At 46.8% G+C, this 19,163-nt stretch overlaps 1 protein-coding gene across 3 annotated transcripts; it reads left to right on the top strand.

Moving 5' to 3' along the window:
* Nucleotides 1–156: 156 nt before the first annotated feature.
* On the top strand, nucleotides 157–18,173 carry LOC8034705 (kinesin-like protein KIF3A). Of its 3 annotated transcripts, none has more exons than XM_040210136.3 (16): nucleotides 157–238; nucleotides 2,220–2,319; nucleotides 2,404–2,575; nucleotides 3,036–3,180; nucleotides 3,390–3,474; nucleotides 3,570–3,675; nucleotides 4,488–4,627; nucleotides 5,084–5,281; nucleotides 6,809–6,983; nucleotides 9,161–9,250; nucleotides 9,337–9,484; nucleotides 10,321–10,501; nucleotides 11,261–11,497; nucleotides 14,631–14,756; nucleotides 16,219–16,346; nucleotides 18,013–18,173. In XM_040210136.3, the coding sequence occupies exons 2-16, from the start codon at nucleotides 2,227–2,229 to the stop codon at nucleotides 18,056–18,058; spliced, it is 2,070 nt and encodes a 689-aa protein (XP_040066070.1). In that variant the 5' UTR covers nucleotides 157–238; nucleotides 2,220–2,226; the 3' UTR covers nucleotides 18,059–18,173. The 3 variants fall into 3 exon arrangements, with proteins under 3 accessions (XP_040066070.1, XP_040066360.1, XP_040065722.1); XM_040210426.3 differs by having other exon boundaries at nucleotides 183–238; nucleotides 2,225–2,319; XM_040209788.3 differs by lacking the exon at nucleotides 157–238 and adding an exon at nucleotides 1,874–1,967 and having other exon boundaries at nucleotides 2,225–2,319.
* Nucleotides 18,174–19,163: the final 990 nt, after the last annotated feature.

Raw genomic sequence — 19,163 nt, 5'->3', positions numbered from 1 at the left:
CGTTTTCGAACATAAAACCTTTGTTGTCAACGTAAGTTAAACATTTTTAGACATATTTATCATAATTATTCTTTTAACTGAGACAACTAGGTAATGAATGAATTAATTTAAGAAGTCACATGTGAAGTACAAATCAAAATCCAAATCGCAGTTCTGTTTTCGTTTGATCGATGAAACGACGCTGCATCAGAGGAAAAGGCACCGCAAAGAACAGGCCACTGTGAACACTGTGAGTGTGGTGAGTGTGTATATTTTGCAACCTCGCGCGCATGACGAGATAAGTGATTCGACTAATACTGTAGAATGCGCATTCTTAAAACCTGATTTTGTGATCATTGGGCAGCTGTGGTACTTCACTGCGCGACACCGTTAGCGCGAACAAACGTTCGACAGTTTGCTGTCGATCGTTCGTGCTGTCGGGCTGTCATCAAAACCATCAGAGTGGAAAGTGCATATTTGGGACACTAAGCTAAAGCGGTAAAATATGATGCCTTTCGAAGTAAAATACGGAAACGTGCCGACGATCGTATGCACTGCCGCTCAGCGATCGTCATCAAAGCCGAAGTGCCCGTCTGTGAGCCCGTCTTTCTTGGAGTCATAGAATCAGCTGAGGAAGACGCATGGAGGATTGTACTGGCAGTCCAGACAGCTCCAGTATCTTTCAAGATAGACATGGGGGCAGACATTACTGCGATTCCAGAAAGAATATACAGACAGTACCTCAGTGCATCGCCTCTGGTTGAGGCCAAAAGAGTAGTAAAGGAGCCCAGCCGAACAAAGTTGAACGTACTGGTTGCTGATACCCCACTCTGTGGGGTTGCGGGACTTGTACAGAGACTGCATGAGCGCGGTAGTCGACACGAAACCCGGGACAGGTCGATCCAAAGGGCGAGTTTCCGGGAATTTTTGAAGGCCTTGGCTGCGTGGAACAACCTTACAAGGTGAAGTTCCGCAAACATGCAGTTCCCTGGGCATTGTCTCTGAGCGCTCCACGAAGGATCCCAATTCCCTTATTGGAAAAGATAAAGGAAGAGACAGTATGGTCACCCTGGCCGTAATCGAAACTGTGGAAGAGCCCACAGACTGGTGCTCAGCAATGGTAGTCGTGACAAAGTCAAACGAAAGCTGCAGAATTTGCGTTGACTCCAGAGAGCTGAACAAGCATGTGGAACGAGAACGACATCCGCTTCCGGTGACAGACCGCACACTGGGACAACATGGGAATGTGAAGTTCTCAAACATCGATGCAAATTCTGGATTCTGGCCAAGTTTGAGCTTGCTCAAGAGCCCCAGATTCTGAGGCCTTCATCACACCGTTTGGACGCTTTAAGTTTAAGCGGCTTCCCTTCCGTATTGAATCTGCTCCAGAGTTCTTTTGTAAGATGAGCCAGCTTCTGAGCGGAATCAGAGGATAAATCTGCAACACGGACGACATCCTTGTCTACGGATCCACGAGAGCAGAACATGACAGAAACGAGAAGGAATGGTCTTGTTCTTGTCAAAATGCTAACACGACAGTCAGCGTTTAAGCAGCTCAGCGGCTGAGCTTTCTGCCTTTGATAACACTTTGTTGCACGCAGCCAAAGCCCAGTGGAAGGCAACAAGCGCGCGTGTTGTAGGGCAGTCGATTAGTCTCGTATACATAGTTAACACCAATGTTGGTTAACACCAAGTCAGTTAACGCTGTTATTTGTATATCAGTTCATGCTTGTGTGGTTGCATCTAATTCATGTAAACAAACCTTTTTTTTTTTTTTTTTTTTCAGCTTGTTGCCTGCATATTTTTCAGACTGCAGATTACTCGAAAACTTGACATATTAATTTAGCCAGGAAGCTGCAACAAGTAAGAAAAAATACTCGATTGGTTGCCACAGGTATACCCCATTCACCCCTAGGCTGACAGTGCTGTGGGAGACCCACTCCTCTGAACAATCAAACGCCTCCATCACATGATTCCGCCCTCTGCCCGTGAGTATATGGGCAGGAGCATTATCGCGTGGTAAAAGACACATATACTGGCCCAACAAGCATGTATAGCTTCCACCGCACTCAGCTTATAGTGGTGTCGCAAAAGATATCACTTCCTCCAGAAATAAAGCACAAAAGAAATCTTGCAACATACGGGAGTATCTTTAGGCAGCCGATGACAGACTATAGGTAGTTAATGTCGCCCAACCTATCTCCAGGACGAATGCAACAAATATTTTCTTTTACCACTAATCCAGCGATGTCCTCCGACACCGAGAACATTCGCGTCGTGGTTCGGTGTCGTCCGCTGAGCGAGAAAGAAAAGGCTGCCGGCTGCCAGAACATTGTCACCGTAAGTTCCGCCGTGCACGGATCAGACGTGTCGCATAAGTTCAGCCAGGCCTCAGTCTTGTACCTCTCGGTTCGTTCTTCCAAGGTTGACAGTGTCCAGGGCACGCTCCTGGTGGCCAACCCCCCTGGGTCTCACGGCGATGCTCCTCCAAAAATGTTCACCTTTGACACGGTCTTCGACGCCGACTCGAAGCAGATGGACGTCTACAACCAGGCTGCCAGACCAATTGTTGAAAACGTTCTCGAAGGATACAATGGTGAAGTTTTGTTTTGTGTTGGTCATTATACGTCTACTACGGCTGCAGTGTGCATGGCCAAGGTTATAGAAATGTCAAAGGGTCACATCGGTCAAAGAAAAATCCTCTTCAGACCCCTAGGAGTCCTCAGAAGCAATCAGAGGGGTCTCCACTAAATCTTAGAAAAAAATGCTCTAAAAAAAAAAAAAGCCCTCCTATATATGCCACTGCACAATACCTTTCATGCAGAATGCATTGGCGGTTCTCGAACGACTTCCGAGTGGGTCGAGAGGTCCGTGACACGGCCAAAAGTTTGAGAACCGGTAATAGACAGTGTGTCCGTAGGCTTTACTGCTCCAACCCAGATGACATTTGCAACAGGATGTTAGCATCTGCCTAACACTTATATAATGTGGCCCTATGGATCCAACCTCACACCAATAATCAGCCATCTTAAGCGCATTCTTTTGTGTACGTCCAGGTACCATATTCGCCTATGGGCAAACTGGCACCGGCAAGACGTACACCATGGCCGGAGATCGGTCTGTGCCGGAGCTGAAGGGCATCATTCCAAACACATTCGCTCACATTTTTGGCCATATCGCCAAGGCTGGCGACGACAAAAAGTAAGGCTGGCAGTTTTGTTCCTTTGAAACAGTTTGTTATTGTGAGTTACCCCTAGAGTTGCAAAGCCTCCTATACTGACGGCTGGTCAAATCTGTAACCAAACTTAAATCGAGTATTTCTCGTTGAAGTTGCAAATTTATCAGAGAAAACTCGGGGGTTTCCATGCAGCCTCGCATAATTTGTACCCTTTTGACCCGTGCGCCTTAAGGTTCCTCGTGAGGGCCTCTTACCTGGAGATCTACAACGAAGAGGCTAGGGATCTGCTTGCCAAGGACCAAAACGCAAGGCTGGAAGTAGGTGACCTGTGCCCTCCGTTCGGACAAAGAGTGCAGACGGCAAGTTTTATTGTATGCACATATTTATCTGTGTTTTGCCTTTGCCAAAAAAGGTCAAGGAACGGCCAGACATCGGCGTCTATGTCAAGGGCCTCTCAAGCTGCATGGTAAAGACGGCAGACGAGCTCGACAAGATCATGACCTTGGGCAACAAGAACAGTGAGTTTGAGCATGTCGGAGCACGCTTCCACATGTCAATAGCTGCCCCGCTCTGTGTACTCCTCCCGTCTCCAAAGAGTTCAGCTGTAATTAGTGTCAGAGGTGTTCCCAGCCTTCCCTGTTTCCTGCACATGAAAGCTGTTCAGTGAGGTGAGATCACTTTAGCTAAAGTCATTGGATCTGGGTAAAGTAGCATTAAGCGGTCGCCATTTCGGTTCAGGAATGAGCGGTTTCTCTTTGACCTCTCCATTCCTGGTGAGCCGATTCACAATCTCAGTATACAAAAACATTTTTCTTGTATGCCGAGATTCTGTCATCCACACACTGGCGAACTAAATACACATCTTCTCAATGTCACCACATGCAGCGTCGGTGCTTGGTGGCACTGAGAAATAGTTTTCCTGTCTCTAAACATATGCAAGAACAATATCAATAAGAGATTCGTAGAGATAAGCACAAATATAAGCTGATGCATACATGGTGCTAAAGACACTCATATTGGCGAGGAACGCTTTCAGTACGGCAAAGTTTTACAGCGATCTTGGTGTGGCTGGTGGTTCTCCGAGAACCTTTTCGAAGCTTTGAAGATTTGATGGGACCGAAATGGTGATTTCCATGGCCAAAAAGTCCCGACCAGCCAATTGCCTTGCAAGCTTTTGGTCGTCTGCATGTTTCGTTTGCATCCCCCCAACAGGCAGGGAAGGCAATGGCGCCACTTTTCCAAGATCCAGTGGCTTCGTCTTCGGCGGCAGAGCCGTTGACACGACTGTAACAAGCCAGCCCCTTTTGCTCCGTTTTTTTTCTTTCACCAGGAGTGGTTGGTGCGACCAACATGAATGCACACAGCTCACGGTCGCACGCGCTCTTCACGATCACGGTGGAGTGCAGCGAGCGTGGCCTGGACGGGAGGCAGCATGTGCGCGTCGGGAAGCTCCATCTTGTCGACCTGGCTGTATGTATATTTCAGCCGTACAGTCGACGCTCGTAAGCTAGCTTGAGGCTGGTCGCGTGATCCCTTGCATCTACAGGGTGGCTCTGAAACGGCGTTTCACTAGAGCGAGGGTTTTGCGGTACTTGCCATTTCAAACGTGCATACCACGAAAAACAGTCATTCATAACATTGCCAAAAGTTTTTGCCAAGATAGTAATTAAAAATTTATGCGCAAAAAAAGAAGAAATATATAGGAATTGTTGTTAGAGATCGCAAGAGGTCGTAATGCACTCGGTTGTAAGCAGGCGTAAATGTGCAAATGAGCACCTTTAGAGAAAGAGCCAAGACATATGGTCGGTTGCATCGAGATATAGAACTCGTGGTATTGCCAAACGTGGACGGATTCGTGGAGACCCAAAGTAAATCTCGAAAGGCCGTGCAAAGAACCACAACCTTGTGTACGGACTTGTTTCTTAGGGTTCCGAACGGCAGAGCAAGACCGGGTCGACCGGCCAGCGTCTCAGGGAGGCGTCCCAGATCAACCTGTCCCTGTCCACCCTGGGCAACGTGATATCGGCCCTGGTCGACGGCAAGAGCACCCACATTCCATACCGCAACTCCAAGCTGACGCGACTGCTTCAGGACTCCCTCGGCGGCAACGCCAAGACCCTCATGGTGATTGGTCGGCTCGCTATACCCTTGTGGTGATTGGCCAAGACCCTTGTTGTGATTGGCCAACTTGCCAGCTCGAGACGTGTGCCAAGTTGTTTTTCGTTCTTTCTTTCTCGGTACCATCAATGTCAGTGCTTACAATTTGCCGTATTCTGCTCCCATTTTTAAGCCCCTGCCTAAATCCCCTTTTCCAAGATGGCTGCTATGAGGGATCCCCTTTTCCAAAATGGTCGCTGCTAGGGGTGTCGCAAACTTTTTTTCGAACCTCGATTTAGACGTTCGAACCTCTAGGTTTGACTGGTTCCCTTCGAACTTTCACAAAGGTTAGAAGTTTGACTTGTGAACAGTGTTGCCTGATTTCTACACAAATATTTCAAATTTTGGGAAAAATAATAATTTAGAAAGTCGTTTATTTTATATATTATGAAGTGGTTACCAATGTTTACACCATATAAAAGCAGAAGCATGCGCTTTTAATGCTTTCATTAGTTATTAATGAGAACCAATGTTACCAACACACCAAATAAATATTGCACTTTTCCTATGCCAGGTGGAGTCAACTGTTTTTTTTTTCATTTTCGCGTATGCGCAGAAAAGTCAAACTTCAGTCGAACCTTTGTCGAACATCCCGTTGAAAGTTGGAAAGTCTAACTTGGTTGAACTTGCACCTGGGCAGGTTCGCGACATTCCTAGTCACTACGAGCCTAGTATGGTAGTTACCGTATTATCCCAAGTGACCCACGAAAGATAACCCACCCCTATTCTTGACTCGATTTGCTATCTTTTTTAAACACCAAAAGATAGCCCGCTTCTAGTAACTACAGTACTCCGGCCAATGGTGACCTCGGCCAAAATGAGGTTAGGTAGCTACGGCAGAAGATAAGCAAACATTGCTGACTCAAAGGGACAGTTGTCTATGCCCATTGCCCCCCTCCATGCGAAAAACGATTGTTTGCCTAGGTCACAAAATACAAAAGTAGCATTTTTAAAATTTTTCTTCATTGCACACTGAAGGTTAGCCCACCCATCATTTTCGAATCTATTTCCTCTTGCTATTAGGTGGGCTGTATCTCAGGATAATACGGTAGTTGCAGCTGCCACATATCCGCAGGGTGTTTCTCGAAATGCAGGTCAAATCATTCTTGCGAAAAGTATGCATCACGCAGAAAGAAGGTTAGTGTCATATTGGTCTTTGCCGAAGTGCCCACTTGGGAAAATGAATAATGTTTAATATTATTAGTTTAGTAATTGCTTTCGAGTACTTAAATTTTTAATGATATTTAATTAAATTGAATTAATGAGTAAATTTAAATGTATGATTTGAATCAGAAACATTCACCCAAAAACCTTGCCCCCCGAACCGAAAAAACGGGTGCGGTGCCACAGACCTCCATGGTACGGGCTGTTATCTTTCTGCGGTGCGGGGCTCTTTCGAGCCAATAAAGAGTACTATTATTATTGTTATTAAATTAAATTGGCCTCGATCTTGGGGAAAGTCGCTCTGCACCAATGTTCTTTGTGGTCCGACAGTGCACCAACATCGGTCCGGCAGACTACAACTACGACGAGACCATCAGTGCCCTGCGGTACGCCCACCGGGCCAAGAACATCAAGAACAAGGCAAGGATCAATGAGGACCCCAAGGATGCGCTGCTGCGGCAGTTCCAGAAGGAGATTGAGGATCTTCGCAAACAACTTCAGGAAGGTGTGTCATATTGCGGCAAAGAATATGTGCTGTTGATTTTTCCCAATCTTTGGGGGTCTGCAACCAGAGCGGCGAATGTCGTTGAGCTTCAGCACGTTTTTGCCACTTGGCGTCCACTAAAGACGACGTTCACTAACGATGACGTCCACTAACGTTGACGTCGTGCGCAGGTTTTGTCCTCTAGGTGGTACTTGTTGCGACGCACCCCTAAGAGAAAAAGAGGTGGACGTGCGAGTGAGCTTAGAAGCACAGGGGATGAGAAGTCGTAAAAACTAGATCGCTGCTCTAATAGACCCTCTCCAAAAGTGTGCACCGTCTGCTAGCCGTTGTGCCAGTTATCCGAGTGTGCCACTGTTTGGGCACGCACTTTGAGCATGTATTGGACACGAGGGCTGTGTCGGCGTTTGGCGCGAACTCGGCTTGCGTCGAGTACGAGTGCCGCATCAGCATTCAGCGCAAAGTCGGATTAAATCACGTGCCTTGTGCTCGAGGAATGTCGACCGCCAGTGTTGCTCGATGGGGTTTTGAAAAGGACGTCTTTTTTAGAATTTCATGAAAACAAACTCGGATATTTTGAACTTCTGGTTAATTCAAACAAATTTCAAAATTTTGGTGGTCCCGCTATGTTTTTAATGTGTAGATAAGCGGATTAATTCAAACGGCGTTTTCGTGTGTTTCATACTTTTTGTCACGGCCGTGTTGAGTGCGCTTATTTTTGTGCACTGTTGCACTGCAGAGAGTTGCTTCTCTGCAGTGCACCGATGCTCGGTGAGAAGCACACTCGACGGGGCTCAAGCGGGGCACACGAGCTGTAAAAACGGGCACCACGTGGAAATTTTCATAGCAACTTGCACGGACGCTTTGACGTGGTGGCATGTCATAGGTCCACGTCACAGCGTCCACGCAAGTTGCTATAAAAACTGCCACTCGGTGCCCATTTTTATCGGTCATGTGTCCCGTGCTTAATGGTCCACATTAGACCAACTTCTTAGCCTGATGCACAAACTTACTTTGTTTTGAGTTGTCATGTGCTGTCTAAACATCCCACTATAAACAACAGTTCTGGGAGATAATAAACCTATGTCATACATTTCACAGATGTTTCATGTGTGGCATAGCTGCTTATGCTTAGTAAGCCTATGTAGAGGAAATTCAGCTTTTATGTGTAGCCATTCATATAGCAGATCATAATTTTATCTTGCATCATATTTAGATGAATTTCTAATATAATTTAAACTTTTGATAATTCAACCAAAATCTATGGCTTCCTGCAGTTTGAATTGCTGAGAGTATACTTTACTTATATTTGCAAAAAATTCCATGTCAGGCTTTCATAAATGGGCTATAGGTTCAGACTTAAAGGGGTACTCCGCCGTTTTCTTCATAGTCCCCGATTTGCCTAAAAGCTTGCTAGACACACCAACAAACATCGCTGAACTAGTAACCCAAATATTTGAACAAAATAATGTTTTTTCGTGCAGTTACAGAATTTACAATTTTGGACCTCATCGTGTTTTTCAAAGTGAAAAGCTCTACGGGCAACATTGAAAAAGTGACGTCATGGTTGGGTAGGAGTTCACTCTTTGGGCTGTAGACTTTGTTCACATCTGATTACAAACAGTTTCATGGTGTCAAATGAATGCTTTGGAAGGTCGCTCCAGCCCCCGGCACAGCAGCACGATACAAATGCTCGGCATAGTTCATATTTAGACTGCCTGCTCGAACTGCAATCCAGCCCAACCGTGACGTCAGGGCAATGAAAAGCGCGGGTATATTCGAATCTTCGTTTTGGCGTCGTTTTCATTTGCCGATTTCACAAAAACTATTCTGAATTTCGTGATACTAAATAGCATACCGAAAAGAGTAACGGACGGCGATTTCGAATATATCGTTAGTTGGGGTTGCTCAAAATATCGCCGGAGTTCCCCTTTAAATGCCTATTTGGTACCAATAAAAATGGCACAGCTAAAGTTTTAATGAACCGAACAGTGTTGTAGAGACAGCTAAACTTTTAATGAACCGAAGTCTTAGAAACTCTTTGCTTATTATATATTTGCCTACAAAAGGTCTCTATCTCTTGTAATATTGTGGCAATCCTTTGGAAAAGAAGTCGGAGTCTGCCATATAAAATGTAGACGTGTCGACGACGGACGTTAGAATTTGATTCTGTGTTACAGGAGTGGAGCCATCGACACCGGACGACGAGAGCAGCGAAGAAGCGAGCGACGACAGCGGTGACAAGAAGGGCCGGAGGAAACGGAAGAAAGGTGCGTCCTAGTCTTTGCAAGCATCACAAACAGTTTGTGCAAATCCTGTATGGTACATCTTGCTATCTTCATACGTCTCCGCGTAGCCATCTCCGAGGAGCGGATGCGAGAGATCCACGACGAGATTGTGGCGGACCGGAAACTGCTGTCCGAGAAAAAGGACCTGGCGCAGGAGGAAAGAGACCGGTTGGCAGCCGAGCTCGAGACGCGAGAACACCAGCTCAACACGGCAAGGCACGTAGATTCGACGCAGCTGAATGCCGTCTTTGGATAGGTGCATTAGGACGTCAAAAGGGATGCTAAAACAATATTTGGGTCGAATTTCGCTAACTGGATGGCACTCAAGACTGGTTTACATTTGCCTTTAGGTGCGACCGCTCATGACGAGAGAACACATAACTCCGACCTGCATGTCTACTTTCTAGTTTTTTGCACGTCGTTCTATCAGCGTGAGCTCGGAATAATTTTGACAATGTAAGCTGACCATCTCTCATAGACAGTGCATCGATTTGATCTCAAAACTTCTTTACAAAACAAACTACACCGACTTGACGTAACACAAATAACAATTTAATCATCTAATTGATTAAACTGTTATTTGTGTTATGTCAAGTCAGTGTAGTTTGTTTCATAATGATGACTCCCGGCTTCTCGAACATTTTTGCATTCAATCGAAAATTCTGTAAAACTTCGGTCTAGTCATACGAAGATTGGCAGTGTTTCAAGCCACCTGATGGATGACGCGAGCGAGTTCTCTCATCGTAAGCAGGCACGTGTGAGCCAGTGTGAACCAGTCTGCGTGCAAACCAGCTTGACTACAGCCAAAGCTACAAGGTCTTGGCTGCGAGACGTGCTTTCTAGGGCAAGCGCTGTTCCTGCGGAAGAATGTTTTGGAGCCCCGATCTCGCGCTTGCTGCGTCGGCTGCAATCCCAGCTTAAGGGTCAACAGAGTATTGTTGGAAAATCATTTCACGACCCCTTTGTGAAATCCCTTTGTGAAGATTAAGCTCTGGTTTCTGAAACGGCCGTGGTCATGTCTGGATTAATTGACTTTGCCATGGCCATTTCAGGGAGGAACACGAAAGTCTGATGCAGAAACTCCACGCCCTCGAGAAGAAGATCATCGTCGGAGGGGAGAACCTGCTTCAAAAAGCAGAGGAGCAGGAGAGGCTACTTGAAGAGAGTGCCCGGGAGCTTGAGGAACGCAAGTTGAAGGAAGCTGCTCTCAGGGAAGCTCTGGAACTGAAAGAGGTAGCATGCTCACCCTGCCTCAAAGTCCCTAATCTTGTCTAGATTTCAGATTTCTTTGCACAACACTTCTAGAATTTCATGAAATCTGAATGCCTAGTATGTGCAAAGATCTACTACTAATATAAAGCTGCCACGAATGCAAAGCTGATCAGGAGGAAAAGCTGACAAGTGGCACAATCTGAATGAAGTCAGTTGATGTTTTCATTCTGGTATTTTTAAAGTATGCAGCTATGAAACTACTGTCTTCTGGTTCTAGACAGGAAATATTATCTTACGTGCAAGACATCATGAACTCCAGAGGCCACATGCATGTGAAATAGTGTTTCGAGACTTATGCAGAAGCCAAGCTTGCTCTTCTGATGGATTAGTGTGGCTTAGCACATCTGTATGATATTAGTGTTACAGAATCCTTGACATGGCCCCCATAGGGTTGGCTTATGTGCATATGACATATGCATATGTCATGCTTCTGTTTACACATCACTATAAATAAAGCTCAGATGCATGGGACATGTAACATTTTCCTGTGATGCATTGCTGCAAAATTAGCTCATGCACACAAGACAAGCGTAGAAAAAAATTTCTAGTTCAGCTCCTGTGACGTGTTCCACAAAGTACCTGCAACACATCACAGAAAAGATGGTGTAGATTAAGATTTTGTTTAGTTCAGCCCATGTGACATCTCTTGACACACCACAGAAAATTAGCTTGCACACATGAGATAAGCGTGTCATGAGACTTCCCTCTCCCTGTCTCCAGGCTGAACGCTTGGACATGGAAGAGCGCTACTCGACACTTCAGGAAGAGGCAGCGGGAAAAACGCGCAAGCTGAAGAAGGTGTGGACCCTGCTGATGGGGGCCAAGGCTGAGATGGCCGACCTTCAGCAGGAGCACCAGCGCGAGGCCGAAGGGCTGCTGGAGAACGTTCGACAACTGAGCCGCGAACTGCGTCTCAACATGCTCCTCATCGATGCCTACATACCGCCAGAGTACCAGGTATGCCGCCCCTCTGAAATAAAGGCTAGCTGGTTCACAAATCTGTAGTCTTGTGCGAATAGTGGATTTTGAGTTCGAAGCGAATTCGAAGCGAATAGTGGTTTTGGCCGAATATTTTCGATTCGAATATCGAATAGTTTTTCCACGCCTTTCACTACCATTGCATAATGGTTAGACGAAAACCCAGCTAAACTTGTGAAAGTTATTCCACTTGTTCATTTATATAAGCTAACTTTAATCTATCTATATTTATGAACTGTGACCTCAGAAGGTCTGGTGTCTTGGGATGGCAAGTAAACAACGGATTTGACATAAAATGAATCCTGTAGAGATGGCCAACTATACCGATTGAGTGAATTTACAAATCTTGCTATATAAAATATTATTTCTTTAATCCTAAGTTAAAAAATGAAAGCCGCTTACAACTCCCTGTAACGCCGAATTGGAGCGCAGCTCTTGAGGAGGAGGAGGGAAGGGCACTGGGGGGGGGTTAAACTAACCAGGGGGGGGGGTCACGTGACCCCCAATGCCGATGATGTCATCACTGACGTCACTGATGACGTCATCAGTGACGATGACGATGCGGGTACCAATGACGTCATTAGTGACGTCACTGATGACTTCACCAGTGATGATGATGATGACGATGCGATTGTCGGTGACGTCATCAGTGACGTCGCTGATGACGATGACGATGACGATGCGGATGTCGGTAACGTCATCAGTGATGATGACGATGACGATGCGGATGCCGGTGACGTCATCAGTGATGATGACGATGTGGATGCCGGTGACGTCATCAGTGATGATGACGATGACGATGTGGATGCTGGTGACGTCATCAGTGATGATGACGATGACAATGTGGATGCCGGTGACGTCATCAGTGATGATGACGATGACGATGTGGATGCCGATGACGTCATCAGTGATGATGACGATGACAATATGGATGCCGGTGACGTCATCAGTGATGATGACGATGACAATGTGGATGCCTGTGACGTCATCAGTGATGATGACGATGACGATGTGGATGCCGGTGACGTCATCAGTGATGATGACGATGACGATGCCGGTGACGTCATCAGTGATGATGACGATGAATGCGGATGCCGGTGACGTCAACAGTGATGATGACGATGACGATGTGGATACCGGTGACGTCATCAGTGATGATGACGATGACGATGTGGATGCCGACATCAGTGATGATGACGATGACGATGTGGATGCTGATGACGTCATCAGTGATGATGACGATGACGATGTGGATGCCGGTGACGTCATCAGTGACGATGACGTCATCGGGGGTCACGCGACATCGGCGGGGGTCACGTGACCTCGGGGGGTCACGTGACCTCGAGGAGGGGGTCACGTGACCTCACGGGAGTCACGTGACTTCGGGGGGTCACGTGACCCCCCACAAGGTCACGTGACCCCGATGGGGGGCTCGCGCGGTGCATTATGGGACATTTCCCATGATGCACCGCGCGGTTACGCCGACGGCGACGGCGACGCCGCTCAAGCCGGAAACGGGCCCCTAAGAGCTGCGCTCTAAAAAGAATTAATCGCGCATGATGAACCACAGGTTGTAAAAGCTTCTCTGCCTAACATAGTATACTCTTGCATAAAAGTTTAATTTTGAAACTTCTACTACACTGTAGGTATACACATTCACAAAGTTTCCATTTATCTTCAAATACAATCGGCACGGGCGCACCATCCCGCTTTGGATGTATGCCTTTTCTCCGTGCACGCAATTACGATATTGTTTATCGCGGCGGGTTACCCCGTTAAGTGCGCTTGTGACCGAGCACCGAAGTAACGCGGAGAAGCAAAACCCGCGGAGCTCAGTTCTGCGGGTTTTGTTTCTCCGCAGCGCAGCGGTGCTCGGTAAGAAGCGCACTCAACGGGGCTAACCCGCCGCTATCAACACTCCGAAAAACGCAAATAGTGCAGTTCTTTTCGAAGCGAATATCGAATAGTGTATTATTCGGAACTACTATTCGAAATTTAGAATATTCGCACGACCTTACAAATCTGCACTGGTCCGGCTACGATCGCTCAGAATGAGAAAGCATGTGCTGTCACACCCAGAAGGTAGTGTCTCTCGAGTGGAGAATGAACGCTCAATCTACACGACACGGCATGCAAGAGAGTTGCCGTAGTTTCACCACATCTAAATCAACCTAAGAGGTATAGCCGTAGCCAACCCCCATGTAAACTCTTGCGTTCTAGCACCGTCTATAGACCGATCTCACCAAGTGTTCAACGCACGCGCGAGGCAGCCATAACTTTAGTTCACAGGAGGCAATCGGCAGTGCACCAGATTGTTCGTTCCCTGCACGCGCAGAGCTCCAGCGAGGTTGTCGCACGCGCAGAAAGACTAAAGTTCCCTCGATGCATTGCGGCAGCGGTGGCGTTGTCAAACTGGCTGATGAGATCGGTCTATTAGGTAGGCCCGGAAAAATTACGATTGTGATACATGACCATGCATGCTGAAAAGCCTGGAGATGAGGAGAGCACGCAGAGACAAACGCTATGCCACCTGTCCCTTTCTCGTATCCCTTGAGAGTTTTCCGGTACAATCATGCTACACCATTCTAGAAATATGACTCTCCGGTGAGATGGTTGTCCGACTCAAGCAGATGATGCGGCCACACTCTGCAGTTGTGTAGCTTGGAAACACAACCCCTGCGCAACTTGGATGTGCGACACCACAGTGTGTTTGCGCACCACAACACAGCCGTGCGAGACAGTTGTGCAATCAAAATATGCTAGGGGTAGCGAGAAAACTCGAAATTATATAATTCCTCGCAGTTGACTCAAATAAAATGAGAAAATCTTGATGAAGAAAATGTTGGCACTAGACCCTTTACACAAGCTTATTGAGCAACACTGCAATATAGCCACGTTTTGGGCATCACCTGCAGCACATGCGATTGGACCTGCGCGACTGAAATATGGCAGCCTCGGCGAATGGGTGCAGCAGCTTTCTTGACGACGTGTATTTTTGTAAAGTGTCCATTACGGGCTGAGGCAGCAATACTGAAAGCTGCCACTTTAACGCTAGTTGCTGTCGAGACTCCGTGTCCAAGTGACCGTGTTTAATCGCTCTCTTCCTGCACAGGAGCTGCTGGAAAGGTGCGTGCAATGGAACGAAGACATTGGCGAGTGGCAGCTCAAGTGCATTGCCTACACGGGAAACAACATGTGCAAGCAGACGAGTGTGACCGACCGGAGCAGGCTTCAAGAGGCATGTCGCTCACCTTGTTCTCTTCAGAGTTTTCTTTTTAAGCAAACGAAAGTGCCGGGATATTTTAGAAAAAAAAAGCAGTGTTTTTTGGTCCACATAAATAAACTGGGCATTGCAGAAAGCTTAAACTCCGTGAGAATGTGACACTAGCGGTTGGGATAGAAGGCAAAAGTGTGAGAACATGACGTTACCTGGATCAAAAGATACCTGAAAAAAGCTAAATCGTCCATGAATTGACCTCCACCTAAGCCTAATATCGTCAAAATGAGAAACGACATTGTGGGAAATTGTAGCATCTATTTCAGTAAAAAAAACTTGCCAGCAAAAAAGGAAGCAATATTCTTTTTCCTGCTCACAAGCGTTTTTCATCAATACAAATCCCCAAAACATCCATAATATCAGTCCTTTTTCCAAAGATATCAGGCTTAGGTGGACATCGACAAATTCATAGACCAATTTCCACTTTCTCAATTACTTTTCGGTCCAGTAATTGTCATCTTCTTAAACTTTCCTGTTCTATCCCAACGGCTAGCGTCACATTGTCACGGAGTTCGAGCTTTTTGCAATGCATGGTTTATTTACCCGGGCCGAAAAACACCGTTTTTCTTTTCTCGATCGAACTGCACTATCGTATCTACTGGACTGCTGTGGAGAATTTGCATAACACATAGTATATGAAAAATTTGAAAAATGGCCACCTTGAAAAGATGTTGGTCGCCACTACGTCTCACTTGTCCAAAACCAAGTAACATTGCGTTTCTAGCCGTTCTCTAAACAGGTTGTTGTGGAATCCCAAGAACCACATTTCTGTGCTATAAATGGGTAGACGAAGCTTTGGAAAGACTCCAGTAGCGCTATGGCACCTGGGTGCATCTCCGACTGGCATTTACCGCGTAACCAAAACATAGTCCCTCAATTTCCGCTTGGCGATGTCGTAGAAGTGTCACGGTGGTGGAGGCGGAGCGAGCAGACGCCCGTTTTGCTGTAGCTTGCCGTCAGCTTGACAGTCCACGAAAGCTTCTCCAGCAACAAGTTAAGGCGCCAAGACGACAGACATTGACGCCGACGTTTGCTCGTCTCTTTCGCCAGCCTCTCCACATATCAATGAAAGCTTCTGGTTTTCAACGTTTACCGGGAAACCATCGTCGGTGGGAGACAGTTAGCTCTGAACATTTTATAGATGTTTCGGACGCCTATTATAATTTTTTTTATTTTGATGTCTTTGCAAGAACATTGCTGCGTGCAACTGCCGGAATCGCCAGCATTCGACAGCATAGCGCTGGCTCCCGCGATGTCATTCGATGCCACTCCGGGACCGCTTTTGACGCATGGGCGACTCTGAGCGCTAAACACGCCAGTCGAAGGCGCATTTCGGGCGCCGTAACGCTATCACAGTCTTGTTCGCAGCAACATTGAGCCGCAGGACCCTAACGGCCGGCACCGCCGTCCGACTTTCATTCAGAATGCCGAGTTGGACCTTTCACACGTCTACCTGAGCTACTCTCCGGATGGACTGCAGTTGCCAGGGAGACACCGGTCCGGGAGGAAGTCCGGACGGGCCAGGACCGCGCGTCCAAAGTCCAGCCGCAGGTGGGTCGGAGTTGCAACGACAAACCGAAGCGAGCCAAAAACCTTGGCTATAGTTTGCCTCAAAAATGGCAGACATTGGCAAATGCGTGCCAGCAGGGGTTTTCGAACGTTTCCGGTGTTTTGGACGTTGTCAAGCGCAACACTGCCGAGAGGGCGACTTTGCGAGAGAGACTAATTTTGAGTCGGGAGTGGTTCCGAAAAAAAACTCTCTTCTGTTTCAATCTTTTAAGGTCAACGTCCCAAAATAAAAGCATGTTTCATAATCGCTCCCACCCAAGAATGAGTCTTGCTTTGTAAATATACTACCGTAATATCCCGAGTCATCGCCCATCCCCGAGCCATCGCCCACCCCATCTTTTGGGCCAATATCGATTTCCGAAAAAACACCGAGTCATCGCCCACCCCTTCAAATACCCCAGCACGGACTCTGCGATCCGCGAACACTCATCCTACCCGAATGACGCGGCCGCGGACCTTACAGTTCGAGGACGTCCGTGACAAAGTAAAACAAAGGAGGGAAAGACACTTCTTTTTGTTTACCTCCATGAGCGACCCCAAAGTGGTCGTGTATCCGTGCGAAAAGAAAACGATGGAGATAACAAAATAAGAGTTTGTTAATGTAACCGCGGAGTGTTAGGTCAAAGTCTGTCTCCGCCGAAGTAAGGTCACCGCGAACCCGCTTCCTCTTCCCGCCCGTCGCGACCGCGGTTGTGCAATATTTTAGGCAAAGCCAACGCGTAAATAGAGCTTTGCTGGAGCGCCCTACACAGACGTTTGCAGAGCGTCCCAACCGTGCATTGATAGCCCCCCGTGCACGGACGCACGTATGTACGCACCAAACAAGAAAGTTGCGCAAGAGCTTGCAATTGACAAGGCGCCCGACTTGGCCCGACGCCAAAGTATTTGCCAACGCGACCGCCGGCTTTCCCAGCATTGCTTTTGGTCGCTTCTTTGGTCCGCTCGCTCGCTCGTTGCGCCTGGTCGGTTTTTTCTATTTTCTTGTAGACTCTTCTTTCTTTTTTTTTTTTACTAAATAGGAGAACATAGTGGTGACATTCTTTCACGGAACAAACGTTCGCGCTATATGCAGATCGGCGGTGTTTCTAGTGCGTATGCAAGCAACGAACTTCGCTATAGTAAAATATTCTTTCGTGAGCATTTTTTTTCTATAAAACAATGAAACTAAATCGAGTTTTGAGTTGGATGTATCTCTTGTGCATCAGCGCTAGATACGCAGAGAAAAATAGGCGGTTTTTTCCGCTTTTTTTCAAGTGTTTGTGCTCACCCACCGAGACATGGCCCACCCCACTTTTTTAATGAATTTCAGGCGGTAGGGGGGTGGGCGATGACTCGGGATATTACGGTAGTGCATTAAAATTATTTTTAAAATTTTAGTTCATGACATACAGTAAAATACCGGGAAGATGCCCACCCCGGTTCTGCTGAAAACTGGGTTAATTTACACATGGGCACTTGTCCGGTCAAATTGGGCGCTCGACGTATAATTTGCAGATTTCCCAAATATGGGAAATGTTAATAGTGGGTGCTTGAACGAAGTGGGTGCATCCGCGGCATTTCATGATACATGTCTTATCCAAACACATAAAAAAAGTGTTTTAAAAGCCTAATAATTACAATAATATATATATTTTTTTTTTTCTTCCAGGGAGCAGAGTGCAATGGTACCAGACACAGCTGTACCACCGCCTTGATGACTGCGAAGATGTTTGTTTGCACTCTTTGCCGAGAGTTTCTTCACGCTTTTAAGAAACGCCGACACTTTACAACGAGGCAGGCAGACTTGTTGATAAAAACCAGCAGACCAGAGCACAGCTGCAATTTTCGTTTTCACGGTTCCTGCGGAACTCTATGAGCAACAACACTATAGCTCGCGCAGAAACCATCATTCCTTGGCCAACGCTTTGTGGACGTAGACATAGGTACACATCCCCATTCTAAGTTATTTATTTATTTATTGATTGATTGATGCATCTGTCCTGAAAAACACATTTAACTTATTTTGCCGACATAATAAAAAGCCTGTTTCAAGCATTTTCCCCGTGCGGTCTCGCTCTCCGTTTGGTTCACTCCTTGTCATTTTCGAAGCACTGGCCAAAGCCTCCAAAACCAGGCTTATAACCAATTAGTAGTGCAGCTGTACGAACCAGGAAAGCCGACACAATTCACAATTCGACGTTGGGCACTGCGATCAATCCCTTCGTATTCGTTGGACAGCAGCGTTAAAAATTCTACGCTTTCAACCGATCACTGGGCCCTATGTTTAATTTCACGAGCTCTTTCCCCGCCGATCACACCCAAAACGGAACACACACGCACTAACTTGCGTCTTAATATTTAACTAACTTGGATGATTAGACCTTCACCACAAGCCCATTCCCCGATGACACTGCGCTCAGTTAGCATCCTTAGAAGGAAGGTCTTGTGTAGAAACAATAAATAGGGTACGCCTCAGAGTAACCAGTGCCTCGACCATCATGGTGCCCGGTTATTCGAGGCTCTGTCCGAAACCTTGGGAAACTGTCTTTCCGTCCTCCCTACTCGCCAACACAGTCCACGAATGAGCAAAATCGTACAGCACCAATGTCCTGGCACCGTGTTTAAAGCCCAGGAAGTCGCACTTTCGGATCGTAGCAATTGCCGATTGCACGCGCTGAATGGCGGTGATGTTTACAAAAATGTTGGAAAATGGGGTGCCAATGATGGCCTAAGCATAGCCGATTTAGTGGTCTCTACAAGCTCCAGGGGTGCATCCCCGGAAATCAACAATGTCCGAAAAAAGAAAGAGGTCAAGGCGGG

The sequence above is a fragment of the Ixodes scapularis genome, unplaced genomic scaffold (genome assembly GCF_016920785.2).
Source record: "Ixodes scapularis isolate PalLabHiFi unplaced genomic scaffold, ASM1692078v2 PGA_scaffold13__105_contigs__length_92229423, whole genome shotgun sequence".
Lineage (NCBI taxonomy): Eukaryota > Metazoa > Arthropoda > Arachnida > Ixodida > Ixodidae > Ixodes > Ixodes scapularis.
Note: the sequence above shows the minus strand (reverse complement) of the source record. Positions and strands in the feature narration are given on the sequence as shown.

Coding starts and splice junctions, on each gene's coding strand:
- LOC8034705 (XM_040209788.3), top strand. Junction 2,320..2,403: donor GCTGCCAGAACATTGTCACC/GTAAGTTCCGCC, acceptor CGTTCTTCCAAG/GTTGACAGTGTCCAGGGCAC. Junction 4,628..5,083: donor TCCATCTTGTCGACCTGGCT/GTATGTATATTT, acceptor CTTGTTTCTTAG/GGTTCCGAACGGCAGAGCAA.